The 20,304-nt window shown below is 39.8% G+C and overlaps 1 protein-coding gene and 1 long non-coding RNA gene across 2 annotated transcripts in view; one reads left to right on the forward strand and one right to left on the reverse strand.

Annotated features, from left to right (window-relative positions):
• LOC134530837 (RNA transcription, translation and transport factor protein) overlaps positions 1–19,292 on the reverse strand; it is a 29,141-nt gene extending 9,849 nt beyond the window's left edge. Inside the window, exons 1-2 of the mRNA XM_063366087.1 lie at positions 19,038–19,292; positions 1,236–1,460 (exon numbers count right to left, since the gene is read on the reverse strand). Of these exons, the coding sequence (XP_063222157.1) occupies positions 1,236–1,460; positions 19,038–19,098 (286 nt within the window). The 5' untranslated portion in view covers positions 19,099–19,292. The remainder of the gene's footprint in view (positions 1–1,235; positions 1,461–19,037) is intronic.
• Positions 5,688–6,664, forward strand: LOC134530839 (uncharacterized). Its single transcript, XR_010074877.1, has 2 exons — positions 5,688–6,013; positions 6,481–6,664. It is a non-coding gene; the product is annotated as an uncharacterized LOC134530839 (long non-coding RNA).
• Positions 19,293–20,304: the final 1,012 nt, after the last annotated feature.

Below are 20,304 nucleotides of genomic sequence, written 5' to 3' on the forward strand. Positions count from 1 at the left end.
TAATTTGTACACTCGCACTTGTACATTGGAACACCAAACCCTGCCACCCTACAGCTTTCATTTTTAATTAAAAGTTAATGTGCCCAATTTCCAATATCAAGCGATGGGGGGAAAAATACTTAAGTTTATACACTTCCAGGAAAACTGAAATCAGAGTGGCGGGCTAAGATTTAAACACGATTTCTCCGGAATAGTTCAGTGACTTGCCACTGCGCCATCTCAATCCATTTTAAGAGTAAAAAAGACTAGTAGTGCATTACACTACACTAAATGAAAGCAAATACCAAAACTAAAAATACAAACTAAAAACAAGGGGGAAGTAACTGCTATTTTTACATACATTCAAGCACAATGGTAAGTTATATTTTTTTCGTTTTGCTATCAAAAAATTTAAATGGAAATTTTTCATTGCCTAACACAACACTACATAAATAACAAATTGCAGGACAACACAAGCGACTGAGCACAACAAAATGACAGGCCTGGGAATCAACAAGAGATCATAGCAGTCAAAAAGCCATAGTAAAATCGGCACAAACAAATCCAAAAAACAACAGATATATTAAAACAAATACAACTAAACTAGAAAATCATTGTAAGTAAAATAAACAATGAAAAATAGTAAAGATGACAACCTAAGACTTCATAATGTTTCGGGGCCTGGGATCTGTATCTTTCTTCAGTTGAGAACTGAATGAATAAAGGAATATTACTGGAAGCAAAACATTAACAGTTGAAACAAATTCATGCGCAGTTACTTGTATAAGAACTGTAATTCTAATTTATTTTTAAGAGTTTAACTGCTTGAAACTAGAAAGAACACTATTTAATTTGAATATAACTAACTACATATTTACCATATTTAGTATGATGAAAATAATTCTGACTTTTTTAGGCATACTTATGATCACAGCTGTCATACCACAATCTGTATTATTTTTTGGAGAAGATTGGAAAATAATACTTGGCTGCATTTTTATAACTTTATACTGCTTATTTTAAATACAATGCACTTACCACTAATACAAAACTCATTGTGGTATCATCAGAAGGAAGTAAAGAATTATGCACTAAAGTGTGCAATAGTGAAATTTTGTTATGATGGTTTACACTCAAACCTATTAATAAATATTCCATTATGGTCTTTCAATATATTTTATTTAAATTATATATTGAATATATATAATTTGAAAACAAATTCACCTTTCCAACACACTATCTATGATGTTACTTGCCATTATCAGCATACTCAAGTCGCACAGCAAATGACAACAGCCATTGCAGTTGTTCGGCCCTCTTCTCCGTCTGCACAGGGCAAGCAAGGTCTTTGAGATAGGTCTTGTAGCCTTTGACCCAGTCTGATGATTTGGTGTCTCGTAGTTTCTGCCGGTCTTCAATTTTGTAGTGCCGTATCTTCTGGTCCTCCAGCCAAATCACCAAGTTGCGGTACTGATCATCATCTGGGACACCACCAATACAGTTAAGAAATTTAAAAACGGCTGCTGATCTAACTTAAAGAGGAATTTTTACCACATTTTTCAAACTTAGTCCTAGGAAGGAAAAAAAAAGTCTTTAAGGTTCCAAACTTAGTCTCGGATGGATGAACGAAAGGTAGTGTTTAACACCTCGTCAACATAGAGGTCATTAGAGACTATGACTGGTCTTGAGAATGAATGGGTGGGGGAGATGGGAGTAGACCGAGGAAACCACTGGCTCACTGTAATGCCACCACATCTCCCACTTGCGATACTTAATCTTGGAGTGCATATTTCTTACCTTATCTAACTCTAGGCCCGAAATTTTCATTATTTTGCGAGTGGCTAAGTAATGGACAATTTCTAAGAGTGGTTTGAAAGCATCCAAGTTCTTCCAAAAGTCTTCATTTTTTGTGGGCTACTGAAATGTTAAAGATGGTAGAGCACATGGATTTGTAAGGACTGGACTAGATAAATTACGTGCTTTGGTTAATCAGTATTCTATTTTAAACTTTTAAAAACTTATTCTTCAAGTATTTCTTTGTTTAATATATCAATTAGTCTAGAAGCCATAAAAACACCTAATTGTGTTCAACTTTAGTGCTATTCAGATATTTAAAAATAATAATCAAGAGATTGTGTTACATTAACTTAGCAAGATTCTCCTATTTTAAACTTTACAGGATCTTTTTAGAATGAATACTATTTTCCTCTAACCCAGACTGACACGTGTAAATACATAGAATTATTTACAGCAAGCAGCGAGAAACTTTACTTTAATTTTCCCTTGTTTCATGCTAAATGAATAAACTATGTTTCTTCCATTCTTCTTTGTGACACTGTATTAAAAATAAAATATGCTGTTGCCCATTTTACAGCATCCAACAGTTATTCAAGCGTAAAGTTTATATAAATAACTACAATTTGGTGGTAAATTAATATTTTGTAATATTCTAACAGCGCGGTTTTACGTGAAGTAAAAATAAAATTCCGAAAATACTTTTTCCAAACACTAGATATGTTCCTGTATTTACCCAGAACCCTTGATGGTTTTTTTTATTAGCATTACAGAGGCATGAAGCGCTAACTTGTTACGTGCAGAGCTCTCCATCGAACACCCCTCCAGGGCACTTACCATTGCCATGACTTCAAAATATTTATCTTCAAAGCCGTCCATACGTGCTGTCAGTTCCGAGAGATCGATGTCAGAATTTTGTGTTGCCCCAAGAACCACAAAATCCGCCTCAAACTTATCACAGACTTGGGGTGGATCACGAACTGTGGCCCGAAACAAGCCTTGCTTAGAAGCATCGCCAACAACACTTTGAGACAGGTCGACGGCACGTTTGAGCCGAGCCTCTGTTAGGCGGATAAGCACGAGTGCCGAGCCTATATATGTCATGGTCACATACAGAAGCAAAAGACGAAATAACCAAAAAGGCACGACAACAAAGAAATAAACACAACGAAGACCAATATAACCAAGGTTAGACACAGTAAATCAAAATTTATATCCAGCAAAACACCTAACGCAACGAAAAACATGAGCAGACGCCGAGAAATAATACAACATAACCCCAACACAAAATATATTCCACGGAAACAAAGAATATTTAACAATTTCTTAGATCACTAAATCTCTGCGAATTTCTTCTAAAACACGTTGTCGAACAGATCTAGACCATGAAAATAATCTAAATAACGAAAGCATAGCCCACGAAATAACATGAACGAAGTGTGATTGTTTACCACGTGTTCACGAAACACGTTTCAATAAAAACCAGAAAAAACCGAAACTATCCCTTCCGGAGGATTAAATGTTTTGTCTAGAGATGTACGAAACTGTAAAATCCAGATAAAACTACACAATTAATGATGATGCACTTGCAAACAACTCGATTGGCAGCAAGCGTGCACGATAGCACAACTTACCGCCATGATGATTGAACAACAACTGTTGCTTCGTTGCCGGAAGCTGCAGGGCTACCCACCTTGGCAGGCAGCCAACTTGAAAAACTTGGCGCTGCTAGCAAGCAGCACGGGAAGTTCAAAATTCAAATGTTTCAAACACTATACACCAATCCCTCGCATAGCACGTCTTCAATTAATGCGAATTCAGTTAGCACAATGTAAATTTTACTGCCCTAGTCTCGAATAGCACGTCTGTAAATTTCAGTTAGCACGAAATCGCCACAGGCTAAAAAAAATCTCGGAAACGACGCGACGTCAGGTATGGAATTCGAGGGGGGAAGAGTGGTTTGGAATGCGAGGGGAAAGAGATGCGCACGCAGATAAACAAACACCGGGCCGTACTGTTGATGCCCGGCCGCAGACCAGGCCCTACCGTTGATGCCCGGCTGCAGACCAGGCCGTACCGTACAGAAACCAAAGCAGATGAAATTGGACACGTTTTTTTAAAAAAAAGCAAGATGATAGTGTTAATTTCACCCCAGAAAATATTTAACTAACTTTTATGTTTTGTATATGTACATATTGTACATACAGTAAACTCCCGGTATATCGCGCCCCGATTGATCGCAGAATCGGGTATATCGCGGGTCAAACCATGTCCCCCAGTCAGAAATGAATAATAATAATGGAATAAATGGTTGACAGCCGATTAGGATAATTTTGCGTTGTAACTAACAAACTAATCATCGGGCAGAAAAAAGCCTAGGCGTAGAAAATGTCCGCAGTAAAATTCTAAACAAGATATCTCCGTATATTATTCCTCTATCTTGTAGGGTTTTCAAATTATGGTCCAATCCAGCCCAGTGATATTTTCTGAAACACTAGTTCTTAACGTCGCTTTATCTCACAAATGAAGCATCGGACAGGGGACCTGATAAAGCCCACCATCCAGCGACATTGTCCAGCGTGACTCGGCTAGGGTATGAGGTGTGATAGGCTTGGTTGTCGGCAAGCGCTGGGTAGGGAGAGGCTAGCCGAGAACATGGAGAGAGGTAGAGATTAGAGCGGGCAGAAACACCAGGGGGAGTGGGGGAGGGAATGTGTTCACGCAGCACACAGGCAGAGCATGAGTCACTTGACTGAGCAGCGTCGCTGCGTACAAGGCAAAATCAGGTAGTCCGGTGTTTAAAATTCCACTCCAGAATCTTAATTGGTACTTTACTGGACATCTGTATATAAATGTTTTGTTACAACTTAAACCTACAGACGTAATATTATTGGGTAATTCATTGTATTATACAAGTTCATCTTTTTACTTTGGTATTATGTTTTAACATTAAATAGTAAAGTAAATCGGCTAGCGTATTTTTAATCTTTGCCCAGGAATTCCCAGTGGTCCAATATTTACGTGAACCATACTGTACCACTTTTGCCGTGAGGTAGTAAACAAGTCCCGGAAATGTTTATGTGTAGCGGTCTCCCGACATTTAAACAGAGGCTGGGGAATATAACACTTGCCGATCCGAGCCACACACACTCAGCAACTCGACACAGCGTTTGGTGAAACAAGTAAAGACAAAGTTTAACACGGTTTTTAATACGGCGTCACTGATTGCGCTAAAATTAAATTGGCGCAATTTTTGTTTCCCACATGTGACCATTTATAATTTACTGTAAGCATGGATAATAATGTTTAACCACTTGACACGATAGACGATTCTTTATTTTTTATTGTACGAATGCTAGAATCGTTTTTTTTTCCTGTATCTGCGGCCTGCTTCTACAAAAGACAAGCTATCTGTAAGTAAATCTAGAATTTTTATTTTGTCAATCAAACTCGGTACTTTGCGATTCATATTCGGTTTGAAGTATCACTACGGCCTTTCTTTTTAGAAGACTTTGACCACAGAATCGTGTGTAACCGCACACACTGCACTTACTTTGTTACGGACACTGACGAAGCAGATACTGTGGCTAACACCACGAGACTGGCAGCAGCAGCTTGCGTGCCGCACGTGTGTATGGCGGCGTGTGGCGCGCTCGTAGGCCGTGCGACAAACTGTGCGCGCACGCGGAAAAATAAAAACAATTCAACATTTAATATTTATCTTTAAAATTTATTATTTTTATTTTTTCACCCGTGTTTAGTGGAAACTGCGGATGCAAAGTCCGCACAAAGGCGGGCCGTCTATACTGTGCGTGCTTGCCGACCTATTAGAGCACAGGCGGTGTTTTATGCCTTTTGACCTTGGTCACATCGAAACATCGCGGTTATGCAACAATGCGGGTAAAAGTTATGTCCCCCGACAACCACGTTAAATAGGGAGTGTACCCGTATTTTAATGTTATGTTTGTGCTCTAGGGAAAATCTAAATCTGTTTATCTGTTAACTGATTTGTTTACATAGCCGCTTTTATAAGAGGTGTGCATAACAAATTAAATGTTTACATATGGCTGTGTGTTTTAAAGTTATATAAAACCGGTTCTTAATTTCATAAAAGTGTTTTAATTTTGTTAAGTTTTAAACGTAATAACAAAGGATCCAGCTGCTTGCAACAGCAGGCAGACAGACGCGCGCGCGTGTTGAAGGTCACGCCTGGGCGGGCAAGCCAACCTGCTGACTGACGGTAAATATGTTACCACTTATCTCCCGTTACACTGTGCCATGTTTTCTTTATCTAACGTATTCGGTGGTAGGCTTAAAAAGATAAATTATATGACATATGCATTTTCAAGTATTATTCTACGCATTTATATTATGTAAAGATTACTTCCCTACACATCTTGGAACACATTAAATAATTTAGCCTTATATTTATGGGGACTAATGCTTCAGAATACGCGATTTCGATTAACACGAACATTTTTAGGAACGAATTAGTCGTGCTAAGTGAGGGATTGGTGTACACTAAATTACACACAATATTTACAAGTCCAAACACATACAATATCACATAAATTAAAAAAATTGCTCCATAATAACATTTTCATAATCAATCTTTCCACAAAGAAGCTGATCTGTTAAGAGAATTAAGGCCGTGTTACAATCAGATGGTTTCCAAACATTTTGCTAAGGTGCTGCTCTAAATTCCAGAAGATGACTGGACATCACATCAACTCCGGCCTGCAATGACACAACATGCTGTGATGCTGCGGTCGCAATGGCCAATTTTCATCTTTGGGGCCATCCGACCGGCAGGGCACTCATGACTGATCATTGTTCTGAGATGTCACAAATTATGTATGCTAAATAAAATGTCTACCAGCAGTTGCTTTTACGTACGTGTTCACTGGTTGTTCTTTTATTCCACTATATTTCATATGGATGGGAATTATGGATAATGTAATCAAATTTTTTTCATTAGAATTATAAAATGTGCTGCAAATAGCAAACTAAAGATCAATAAAACAAAAATACAAAAGTATTTGATGAGTGTGAGAAAACATCCAACCAATGTTTTTGATTAGAACTGTAGCAATTGTTTGATTATTTTTTAGTGTTGTTTTGTGCTGTCTGCATTTTAAACGGTTTTGTCGAACAACAAAGCATATGATATAAACACTATCACCATGCCACCTATATAAGGACAAGGAACAAAGCTCACCATCAAAGTTCCAGCATCTATTATAATATCCAAATGCTTTGAGACTAGCACTGCACCGGCAGCATCACAGTAGCATCTGCCACAGTAAAATTCTAATATCACAGTTTTTCCTTAAATAAAATAATAAAACTCCTAAAATGGTTTTTTCGAACACTAAATAAGTTCCCTTAATTACTCTAAAAACAATGTTTCTTAATTCCTACTGGTTTCCGATAAATTACTATTTATAGGTTACATCATGCGGCCTGTACAGTGAAGCAGTCGCCCCCATTGGGCTTTAGTGTAGCAACTTCATCCTGTGGCTCTCGATATATAGGTAAGTGTATACTGTAACGCCCCTCGTGCCCAATTTTTATATTATTTTAAATTAATCAAAGAGTCCTTGGAAACTGCTGGGCAAAATATTAAGAAAATTAAAGTTAATTTACCAGAGGGGGCACGAGCCGGTGAACAAGAGAAAATTTACACTCCCTGCACACTAGTAACTTGGGAGTTCGTGGATCGTTACAATGAAGAAGGTATTTGATAAATGAATACACAACATTGGTAGCTTGGTCTATAGGTTTTCCTAGTTTATTATTAAGGAATTTTGTGTTCGCAATATTCAAACCTGACAATAACAATCTTAGTAATGAACAAAGTTAAAGGGGGCGCGCCCCAGGATTATTTAAAACAATACATATTACACCTTAACAAAAAATTATTACATAATTTAAAAATTTAAAATTTGCACCAAATTTGAAAGTCCCAACAATTATATATATATATATATATATATATATATATATATATATATATATATATATATATATATATATATATATATATATATGAGTTTCCTCGATTTTACAGATTCTTGAGGATGACGTCCTTAAAACACTGCTCGCTGGTATCTTTGTTTTAGATCCTTCTATTTAAGTGAAAAAAATATATATATATAATTATATCTCATATCACCCGGATCTTTCCAGGATGACCTCGGACTGCCGGCCAAACTCTTCTAACAAGTGGGGGGGGGGGGGGGGGGGGGGTGGGATCAGCTGGAGGTCCCGAAGATCATGCGGGGGCAATTTCTCCCTCCGTAACTTCGACCCTGTCTGAAACACAGCCCAAATTCAAAACGAATTAGACCTGCGTCCAGACAGTCATACACAGTTGGCACGAAAACAACAACGGGAATTTGGGGCAAGAAAAAAAAGGATTACTCACCAAACAGGGTGTGGAAACAGGGCTCGCGAGATGTCTCGCGCCGACATGTGGATGACGCGCACCGAGAATCCGCGGATGCGCGAAGCAAACCAGAATTTCGGGATTAAATATAAATAAAAAAATCTAACTACGCATGACTTTTCTAAAAACTACCTCTGTCTGGCTACTGTACAAATGGGATCACATCTCTTAAGCAACTGACTACATCTTTAGTACAACCGAAAATCGCCTTTCCCGCGAAAAACCTCCTAGCGCAGAGGACGTCGAGACGACGTTGGTCAGTAGCCGCGATCAGAGGACTAAGTGCCCGAGGGCGGACGAGGCTTCTAATTAAAACAAGCGCTAAAGCCCTAGGGAGGAGTGGGGAAGGTTCGGTTCTAAGTCGAAAATTTCCGAAGGAGTCCGAGGCGAGGCGTGACAACAACACGACATGCGCGCTCTCTACCGGACCGAAACGAAGGCAACGAACAATCGACTTCTACAGGTCGGGAGGAAGAAGCATAGGGCCATAAGGCGTAGCGGCGCTGCGCTCTGGCGGTGTAAAGGGGAACTAACGGAGGCGGTGAACTGACTCGCCGCCAGGTGTCACGAGCGTAGTCTCAGCTCGCTGGCCAACATGGGTGAAGTTGCTTTTTTCTGCCGCTAGGTGTCGGGGATGAGTCTGTCGGACCAGGGAGAAGGTTTTTGCATCAGGTCGTCGTCCCGTCCGGTCACTGCTCCTAGCTTGATTTCTCAGAACTAAAGTGAGGTGGAGAGAGAGGAAGGGGGGGCAGAAATAGCCACTAAGGTGGGAACGCAGCTCCACTGGAGACTGCTTCGTGACGAGACATGCTATTCTCAGCAGCCCTCTACAAGGTAGCAGCTTGCAGCCCAGGAGCTGCTCAAAGCAGTTTTGGTCATGCAGGGAATTAAAATTACAAACTCGGGACGTGACTGCAGGCGAGAGAAATTTCAACCGGGCTGACCATGTCCACATTAGACAGCAAAATATCAGATTGGCCCCCTGGGAAGGGGCTTTGGTCCACTGGCACAAAGTTTAAATCCGTGGCGTACACCGGCCTAACAAAAGTAAATCACCCCCATTAACAACCAGATAAATTAAAAAAATAAGAAACCCCAAAAAATTTTAAAATTATAGAAAAAATTAAAAAAAAGTGACGAAATGCCTAATTTTCGGGCACAATACTTTGGATTTGGATTTTGTAATGCAGTGAAAGGTAAATAAAAATTAAAAATATGGAGTCAATACTATGCATCCAAACTCAAGCGTCAACCCTTAATAGAGATTTTGGAATACTCGAACAGAGCAGCATTTTAGAACGTAAAGAAAAAATCTGAAAACATAGTTTTCACACACTATACACGTTCTTAAATTTACTCAGAAGGGATGGTTTCATAATTCCTACTAGTTTGTTAATAAATTAAATTTTTATATATTAATTTACAATACCTGTGCTATTATGCTTCCGCCGCAATTCATTGTTTACCCGCGATAAATAGGAATGTATGTTTTCCACATACTTCAGACAGTCCTGAATTAACCCTGAAAGGAAGGTTTCTTAATTCCTACTGGTTTGTGAAAAAATAACAGTTTATAGCTTACATTCTTATATTACAATACGTATGTATTCATGCAATCACTGACATTCATGGTTTACCCGTGTGGATTTTTTAAAAAATTTTGTTTAGAGAACTCAGTCAATTTAGGTGTTATAATAATGACTGTATTGCAATTACAAGGAATTTTTAATGCTTGTCTTTCATGTTTGTTATTTTATTAGAATAAGTAAGTGTATTATGAAATGTTTGTTTTGTTAAATTGCATTTAAAGTATGTACTATTTTGAGTCATATTGTAATGAACGAGTCTAATGGAAGGCAAAAATTTGAATAGAATTATTAACATTGTTCATTTTCTTTGAGAAATACATGCTGTGCACTGAATTGACTGTAGAGGTGGGTTGCAGAGAATCAATTTGCTACTTTGTAACTGATACACACCTGTATCAAGTACTGCAAACGAGTACACTATTCAAGTATCATGTACTTTAGTATCAGTTTAGAATTCACCTGGAACAACACCACGGCCAAGGTGCGCAGAACCCGATTGCAGATGACGGTCACTTGGGCGGAGCTTGTGAAAGGGGAGGGAGCGGCACGACGAATAAGGGATGAAGGGAAAGAATGTAGGGGAGGGGGAAGCCTAAGATGTACATCAAGTTCTGTCCCTGCCCGAACAGGCCCGAATATTCACCTTCGGCTCAGGTTTATTTATATATATATTTATATTTCTCTGTTTATTTTAATGTAGCTATACTAACCGTCCATAGTGTTCTAAAGTGTTTTAATGTCGCTAACCTAACCGACCACTTTTAATATTTGAATTCATTTTTCCTGCGCAAAAATAAAACAAATCCAGAGGTTGGCCGAAGGTGAATATTCGGGCGTGTTCAGGCAGGGACAGAGCTTGATGTACATCTTAGGCTTCTCATCAAAGTACGCTCAGTGCGCAGTGTGTGCTCCTTGCAAAGATTGAAGACTCCGATTACGAAAGGCGTGGAAAGAGAACACCGAAACCTTTTTTTGACTACGAAGAATGTAGAATGAGAAAACTGATACCTTTTTACGAAGAATGTGGAAAGTGAAAACTGATACCTTTTTACGCTGGTGGTGATGGGACGGAGGATGTGTAACCTGTTACGAGAATGCTGATACCTTGTTGCTTCCTGGAACTGCTACTGCTGTAGCTGATACAGAAGTATCAGCTACTTGTAACAAGTACATTACTGTATCAGTAACTGGTTAGAACTGATACCGAAAATTGCTGTAACAACCCACAATTAATTGACTGACACACTGAAATCAGCAGTCTTTCCTGGGAATTATTTGATTACAGCCATTGTAAATTTTGTTTGATATGGCTGGTGTTTCATGTATCCCAGTTTATCCCTGGATCCTGAAGGCTTGATCCTGTGGTACATGATGCTTGCTGCTTTAGTTCAGTAAATCCGAAGATCCTGATGACATGGTCCTGTTTGCTTGATTCTGTGATGCAATGCTTGCTGTTTTAGTTTAGTACGTCGGAAGAATTTGCACATGAAATAAATGTGAAATAATTGTGAATTATGATTTTAGATTGAAAAAATTCCTTTTTATTAGACTTACAATACTAGGTAATTATATAACAGTATTTTTTTTATGTTCAGGATCTTCCGATGTAGGTACTGAATTAAAACAGGAAGTACCATGTAAAACAGGATCATGCCGTCAGGAAAGCCTTCAGGATCTAGGGATAAACTTCAATATATGAATTAGCATACCTTTTATTCTCCATAGTTGGCTACAATTGTGCTAAAGAGATACACGATCGCTGGTTAACAATGAATGGCAGCAGCAGTGTGAAAACACAGGTATTGTATTGTAAGCTTTAAACTGTTAATTTTCATGAACCAGTAGGAATTAAGAAACCATGTTTTCAGGGTAAATTAAAGGACGTCTCTAGTACTTGAAAAACATATTTTCTGTTTTTATTTACTTTTCGTTCCACGAAGCCATGGTGTACAATGATGGTATAGTAAGGTAAGCTATAAACTATTCTTTTTCACAAACTATTAGGCATTAATAAACCATTCCTTCAGGGTAAATTCATTGAAGTGTTTAGTTTGTGAAAACCATGTTTTACAATTTTTTTCCCTTCTGTTCCATAAAGCAGCTCTGTCCGAATATTACCTAAAGTAACTGTCATTACACGAATCAAGTTAATAATCAGTTTTTTTATATCAGGTTATTTACTGTAGCATGAAAAAAGTCAGCGATCCATACTGATAAAAACATCCCTGTCAAAGGTTGACACTTAGGTTTGAATGAACATTTACCTTCCACTGCATCACAAAATCCAAATACAAAATATACACGTCATAGGAGAGTACCGAGGGGGGGTGGGGGTGGGGGGGTGTTTTGGGGGTTCAAACCCCCCCCCCCCCCTGAAATAAGGCAAGAAAATTATGAACACTCATGTCATTCCAGCTCAATTTCTAAACACAGAGCAACGATAGAAATAACGTCACCAAGCAGCCCAATTGGTAAGTAAACGTAAACAAATTTGAATTGCAGTGGTTGGTTCATGATAGGTCAGCCTAAATTCTCAAATCGCTGTGATTGGTCTATGGAATAATCAGTTCAACTCTACTTTGATTATGTTTTAGATTTGCTTAGTAGAATTGGGCATTGAGTAACAGTAGTAATTACGACCTAATTTCATACAAAAATCTATAAAACTATTAAAACGTGGGGTGGGGGTTGGGGGGTGATTTGACGTTTTTTGGTCATTTTGTCAAGTCAGGTACTTTCATTTAAATACTGTACATCTGTACGTATAACACGAAGAAAAAGGTTTGATTATCGCAAGGTGCGTAATTTTAAACTACTTTTACAAACATGGAAAAGCTGAAATGTACATTTCTCGCCTCAGATGAAAGGGACCTCGTTTAGTGCAACGTGGTGTGAAGTTGTGTTTGAGTTAGTAGCTTAATGGCTGGTCTCAACTCAATGTGTAGATGTTTTTAGCGAATATTGTAATAGAACAATATAATTTAATATATATAATACCTATACTAGCTGCCCGACCCAACTTCGCACGGCTATACTAATGGGGGAAAAATGAGACTAAATATCCCATTTACAGTAATAATAAATGAAATATAATGCAATTAATTTCGACAAAAATTTATTACAATGCTTTGTAATGTACCGGAGAGAAAACGAGTAGCACCGATGGTTTCCAGATTCTCGAGCACGCAACGTACAACTGATGTACCCGTAATTCACTACGGCAGTCTACAGGCAGAACACTTGCGCCGCTCATTATACATGCCCCTCCTTGTGGGTACGCCACACCTCGAATGGAAAAAAAATCAAAGCAATGCTCGTTGCCATGGGGATGCAGAAGGCATAAACAATGAAAAATCCCGCTGTCCCACTGTTGCCCGGGCTTAACCACCCTTGGGAGTTGATTTTCGGAAAACGTCATATTGCATTACATGAGGAACATTACTGTCAAGTTCAAGTCTGTAGGATATAAAATTGAAAAGAAAAAAAAGGCAATTTTTTATATTTAAAGTCCCCGTAAAATTTTAACGGTGATGAGGACTGCACTAACATTGAATTAGTTGTTGCCATAGAGATGAATGTGGCATCAACAAAGCAACAGCCGTTGCCATGGTGATTTTCTACCAAAAACTGGAATTTTGATATGTTACACCCCCTAAACTCCCTTTGGGAGCTGATTTTCGGAAAATCATATCTTAGTGAGCGTCTACATACATCACAAAAAACTATGCTAAGTTTCAATCGGTTGAAAGATTTCAAGTCAATTGTAATGAGTCAGTGGTATTTTGCACAAATGTTTTTAAATTTAAATAATTTTACATAAAATAATAATTAAATCTATACAGAAATATGCCTTGAATTGAAAAATAAGTAGATCTAAGTGATGCCCGTTGCCATGAAGACGCAGAAGGCATAAACAATGCAAAATCCCATTGTCATGGAGATGGAGTACCCACTGTTGCCAGTGCTTAACCACCCTTGGGAGCTGATTTTCGGAAAACGCTGTCATTAATCGAAATAAAATGTAGCCTATATATAAAGTTGGACAAAGTTACAAATATTTGTGCGAAATGTCATTAAAATCAATGCAGTAGTTTCGGAAATTAGCCCGAACAAACATCGCGACACAAGATTTTTATATATAAAGATTTAATTCTGTTTTGCTAAACTTGAATTGTAAAGCCTGAATTACAACAGCCCGTCGCATCCATCCGTCATCCGTTCGTCCGTCAGCCGCCAAGCGATATAAAACTTCACTTCACTGCTTGGATTTTGGCCTTGAGCGGTATCCGTTTAGCCAGAAATATCAATTTTATTATTCTTTTTCATCATCTTTTATCGCAAGTGTATATTTTGAATAAGTCTCAATTTTACTCCCATGCCTTACCCGGGACTCAAACCCAGAACCTTTCTCACCATAAGCCGGTGTGCATCCGACTACGCTACGGAGGTCGGCTGGCGATTTACAGCACTCCGCTCGTACGTCATAATATTTCTCCATGTCAATGCTGACAACTGTTGAGAAAACTTAATGATTTGGGGGAAAAAATTATCATATGTAATTATATTACTTAAACAATAATGTAAAGTAAGTACTTGAAACTCATTAAACTCAGTGTTTTTTTTTTCCAGTATGTATTTTCACATTTCCAGAGTTACCATACGTAATTATAATACTTCCGTGACTTAGACCATTTTTGTTTCAAAAAAGAGCTTTCGAAATGTGTCTTAACGTAAGCTAAGAGATGATTTTGGAATCAGCTAAACAATTAAACAAACTTTAATACATTTTAATATAATATTTTATATACAAACACCTAGAAGACATTAGGAGGTTATAGTTTCATCCGTTCACCCATCAAAAGTATAAAGTTACCAAGCTTTAGACAGACTAGTGGATGACATTTTTCAGTCCATCTTATTGGGTGCAGGTCACGTAATTGACAGACGGATGACGGATGGACGGGCTATTGTAATTCCGGCCTTAGTTGCAAACACCCTTACAATCAAATTATACAGCAATTATTCTCTTGTCATGCCGTCAACATATTAGGAATAAGTTTGTTAAGTGTGTACGTAAATTCATTAAGTTAACTATTTATATATATTTTGTATATATTGTTTTGTAGATATTTTAATATTGTAATGTGAACTTACTTAAGTTAATTGAAAGAAAAATTACGTACAAATTACATATCAACAATAGCCCAGGTTAAAAAATTAAATTTGAGACTATTCTATATTTATATACTCAAGAAATAATTAATTTTTGGTATTTATGCAGTTTTTCTTAAAAATCTGGAAGAACACCCCCCGAAAAAAATTCCTGGGTACACCTATGATACACGTCCTTAAAGATGGAGAAGAAAAATGGCAGAAGCCACAAAAATCAAAAGGCTAATTTCTCAGAAACCAATATAAATTTATACACGTGTTTTCAGGGTAAAACAAGGAACATCTGTAATACTGAAAAACATTGTTATTAGAATTACATTATTTCATTTTCCAGAGAAGCCATGATGGAATTTTACTTCCACCGGTACTGTCCAATTGTAACAGGATCTTTAACTGCCATTGATATGAACTCAACCTATGTTGCTGCTTAAGAGATTTTATCAATTTAATTTCTTAGACCAGTTCTACAATGGCAAGTACAGAGATGGGTCTCACAAAATATATTTTCTACAATATCACATAGGCGGAGACGGACCCATACATATTAACTCAGCAATGTTCTTTATTTGTATTATTTATGCAAATTCTGCCCGTAATATTACTTCAAAGCATTATCCATTTTATATTGAAATTAATATTTCGTAACCTTTAAATAAAATCTCATTCCTTGGCATTTGTTACGTTTCTGTATATTGTGGAAACAGCAGACGTCAATAGTGAAAAGTTCCGAGAGATCCGTCTCCGTTTTCATGCCATTTCAGAACGGACCTTAATAATAATAATAATAATTTACACCTGCAATTGGGCTTCCGCCCGGTGGCAAGGAGTTCCCACCCCCAACTACCCTCACTCCTCCCCCCTCTGGAGCCTCCTTCGTAAGTCCTTCCCTCCTCCCAGATCCAGTGTCCTCCCCTCAAGTTCGTTCCACTCTCGCCCCGTCCTCACAAGGAATACCTGTCTTCCCCTCTCTGTCCATCTCCATTCTCTCTGAATCTTCCACTCATGATCCCTCCTTCCTCGATACAGCCCTCTGTGCAACCTAGCTCCCAGCTTTCCCCAGCCCCCCTCCCCCCCACGAATTACCTTATTCATTCTCACCAGCCTTTCCACCTTCCTCCTTTCTTGCAGTGTGTCCCACCCCAGCTCCTTCATCATCACCGATGGTCTGTGAGTTTCCCCCATCCTGCCTTCGCCTTACCTTCTCCTCCACATATTCATTACCCATCTCGCTGCCTTGCGCTGCACCCTCTCCAACTCCTCAATTTCCTTCTCCACATAGGGGTCCCACACCGCCGCGGCATACTCCAACACTGGCCGTACCAATGTCACGTACGCCTTTTCCTTTACATTCCTACCTGTCCCTTTCAGTGTCCTGCTAAGCAGCCCTAACCCCATTCTGCCCTTTGTCACCACCTTCTTGACCTGCTTTCCCCACCCCAAGTCGTTCTGCAGGATCACTCCCAGGTATTTATACTCCTCAGCTTCCTGGATCACCTGTCCCTTCCAGCAGTACACTTTTCCCTCCACCCTTCTCTTCCTCGTGAACCTCACCACCTTTGTTTTCCCTACATTTATACCCATTTCGTTTTCCCTCGACCAGCACTCCAGTTTCTGCAAGTCCTCTGCCAGGTGCGCCCCTTCCCCCACAGTTTCATAGAGCACACAATCGTCCGCAAACAACCGCAGCCTGCTTTTCAACCCCTCCCCTACATCATTCATCATGATCAGGAAGAGCAGGGGTCCCATGACACTGCCTTGTGGTACCCCTGACATCACATTTCCCTCTTCTGACCATTCCTTACCCACTCTCACTCGCTGGATCCTGTCCCTCAAGAAGTCCCCTGTCCAATTTACCACCCTCCTGTCCTCTATCAACCCCTCCACCTTTTCCATCACCCTCCTGTGCGGCACCCTGTCAAACGCTTTCTCAAAATCTATAAAAATAGTGTCTACCTGCTTCCCCTCATCCACTGCCTCCACCAAGTCCTCCAGCAGCCCCGCCATCTGCGTTTCACAGGAGTAAACCCTCCGGAAGCCGTGCTGCCTCTCATCCATCCAGTCCCTTTCCTCCACCCTCTCTACTATATACTTCACTACCAGCCTCTCCATCACCTTGCCTACGTTAGACGTCAAGCTGACCGGCCTATAGTTGGCTGGGTGTGCCTTATTCCCACTCCCTTTATAGATGGGCACCACCACAGCCTCTTTCCACTGCCTCGGCAGCTGTCCCTCCTCCAGTGACTGCGCATACAGTACTTGCAGGTACTTTCCTATCACCTTCCCTCCCAGCTTGAGGTGCCTGTTCCCTATCCCATCTGGCCCAACCGCCTTCCTCACATTCAGTCTCCTCAACTCCCTTAATACATCATCCCTCCGTATTTCCAACCCTCTCTCTCCCCCTGACTTCTCCTCTTGTGCTCCGCACCATACTCCCCCGTTTACAAAAACCGATAAGTATTGTCCCTGCAGTAAACGAGCCTTTTCCAGGTCACTCACACACTCTTGCTCTTCTCTCCCCTTTAATACTGGCAGTCCCTTCTCCCCCTTTACTCTCCTAACATATCGGTACAGATCCGCCCAGTTTCCCCGCCCCCCTTTCTCCATCATCCTTTCCATGTACGCATCCCGTGCTTCCCTAGTTTTCTTTCCCAGTTCCTTCGCCAGCTCCTTCATTTCTGCGTTTAGCCCCTCCCCTCCATGCTTCTTGGCTCTTGCGTGGAGCCTCCTGCACTTTCGCTTTAATACTTTTACCTCCCGTCCATGGTAGGGCGGGTCGCCACCCTTTCCTACCCTCCTTTGGGGTACGAAGCACTCCACCATTTGCTCCAATATGCCCCTCAAAACCTCCCACTTCCCTTCTAGTTCTGCAATCCCTTCCCACCTACAGAACTCCAATTCAAGAAATGCCTCCGCCCCTGCTCTATCCGCCCTGCTCCACTGTCTTAACACTTCCTTCCTACTTTCCTTCACCTCCCTCCATCCCATATCTATCTCCACCACCGGGATTTTGTGGTCACTGATGCCCTCCATCACCGTAGTGCCTACTACTACCTCCACAGGCCTCACCAGCACCACATCTAGTATGTTCCCAGATTCCCCCTGTCCTTCACCATTCCTCATCCTGGTGTTCTCCCCCACCACCTGCTCCAGTCCACTATTTACCAACTGGGTTGCCCATCTTTGCTCCCTCACCCCCATTTCCTCTGGTCCTTGCTCCCACACCACCCCTGGCATGTTTAGGTCCCCCACCACTATCACCCACCTATCCTCCCTCAACAGTGACAGCCTGTCCTTTACCCCTTGTATAACCGCCTCCCCTTGCCCTGGGGGTCTGTACACTGCCAGCAGCATGAAATCTTTCCCTTTCCCTTTTATTTTCAATTCCATTATTTCCACACTTTCCCCCACCCATTCAATCTTTCCTACTAGTCCCTCATGCACACATACCATAATCCCTCCTCCTGTCCTGTTCCTGTCTCTTCTAAATATTTCATAGTTTGCCCCCTGCAGTTCCCCATCCCCTATTTCCTTGTCCAGCCACGTCTCTACTGCTATGCCAATGTCCACCCCATATGCTTCCACGACACTCCAAAACTCATCCAACTTTCTATAGACACTCCTACAGTTTATCACCGCCACTCTCACCCGCTTTCTTCCTTCATTCACTTCCTCTCTCCTGATCCCTCCACTCCACCTCCTTCCCTCTACTCTTTCCGCCCCCTCTATTGACAGTCCTAATCTCTCACCTTCCCCTATCCACTCCCTTTCCTTCCCCTCATTTCTCAGTTTCCCGAATGGTCCCCCCCTCCTACCACCGCCCTACGCATTTTTTCGATCTCCACCTCCAGGAACCTGGCTAGCTTGCCTTGCCCTCTCTGACTAAGATGGATGCCATCCTCGCTGACATCTACCTCCCCTAGGTGTTTGCCCACGTTCACATATCTTCCTCCCATCTTAAGTGTATGGGAGTGATAAACATGTGATTTAACTTTCAACCAACTATGATATTAACAATACTATGGTTAATCTGAATCACACAACCAATATCAACTTACCATTTACGTCAAAATTGTCAGACGTATGATAATCTAATGCTGTCAGTTTTCTTTTAAACATTTTTTCATTGAAAGAATACTTATTTTTCACAAAAATAAATAATAAAGAACTCAATACTAACGACGACTTTAACTTCAACGACTGAAATCTAAGTTACTATAGTCATTATTACGATATAAATACAAAAATGCCACTTATAGTAACTAACCTGAAAACCGGGAATCAAATTTTCATAGATGTACAAACTTCAGCATAGAAATGATATAAGTCGTTGACGAAATTGGAAACTCCATGTTGATAATTGCGGCTACATTCAGCGCTCCAGCTACAGCACGCTATAGCGCTATAGATGTATAGAATAAATAAAATGGATGTCATGCAGTCTACAAATTAAAAAAATTAAAAACAAAACAAAATTTAGCCATATAAAGGCTATAATGCCATTAATTTGTTTAATAACTCTATTAACACTCGCTAGAAATAAATGCAATCTGGTAGTGCCATAATAACATTTGCAAGGAATCAGCATTAAACTTCATTTTACCCAAACCAAAATGTATTGCTTTACAGAAATAAAAATGGTAAGAGGAATCATTTCATTTTGACTTCAAGTATAAAAATTAGGTTTGATTTACTCAAAGTCTCTTTTCACCTTTTAACTCTCCTGGTGCCATTGTGTATTTTACTTGCCGGGCACAGTTGGCATTTTGGCAAGGAGGCAAGATGGACTCAGGTCATGCGCTCGATGCTCCTCCTTTCAAGAAACAGTTCCAAGAGAAAGTAATCTGCTGGTTGTTTCGGCATGGTCATCTACTTCTATGTTGTTCGTAATATTCAGTGTATTGTGATTTTTTGTGAAATTAAAAACTTATGTATCACTTTGCTCTATACAAACACAGTACATATCTTTATACCTTTAAAATATTGTAAAATCCATTAGTGGGCAATCTTGTGTTAGCTAATTGTTCAGGGCGTTTAGCAAGTTCTGTACTCCACATACCATGTATATTTAAATTTCATTGTGTAGCAGACATGCACAACACAGCTCTATACCTACACAGTATATTAAAACCTTCGGAATATTTTATTAAACATTAGTGCATAATCAAGTGTTTACTTATTGTTCAGGGCCATCGCACTTCTCTACCATAATTTTTATGGTCAGTATTGTATTTTTTCAACATTGCATTGACGCCGTCCCCGCTACCTCTGATTATTTAAACGTAATTTTTGTTCGGTTCGTGTTCTCAGGGAGGGTTCGGCCTT

Source organism: Bacillus rossius, chromosome 3 (assembly GCF_032445375.1).
Source record: "Bacillus rossius redtenbacheri isolate Brsri chromosome 3, Brsri_v3, whole genome shotgun sequence".
In the NCBI taxonomy this organism is placed as follows: Eukaryota; Metazoa; Arthropoda; class Insecta; order Phasmatodea; family Bacillidae; genus Bacillus; species Bacillus rossius.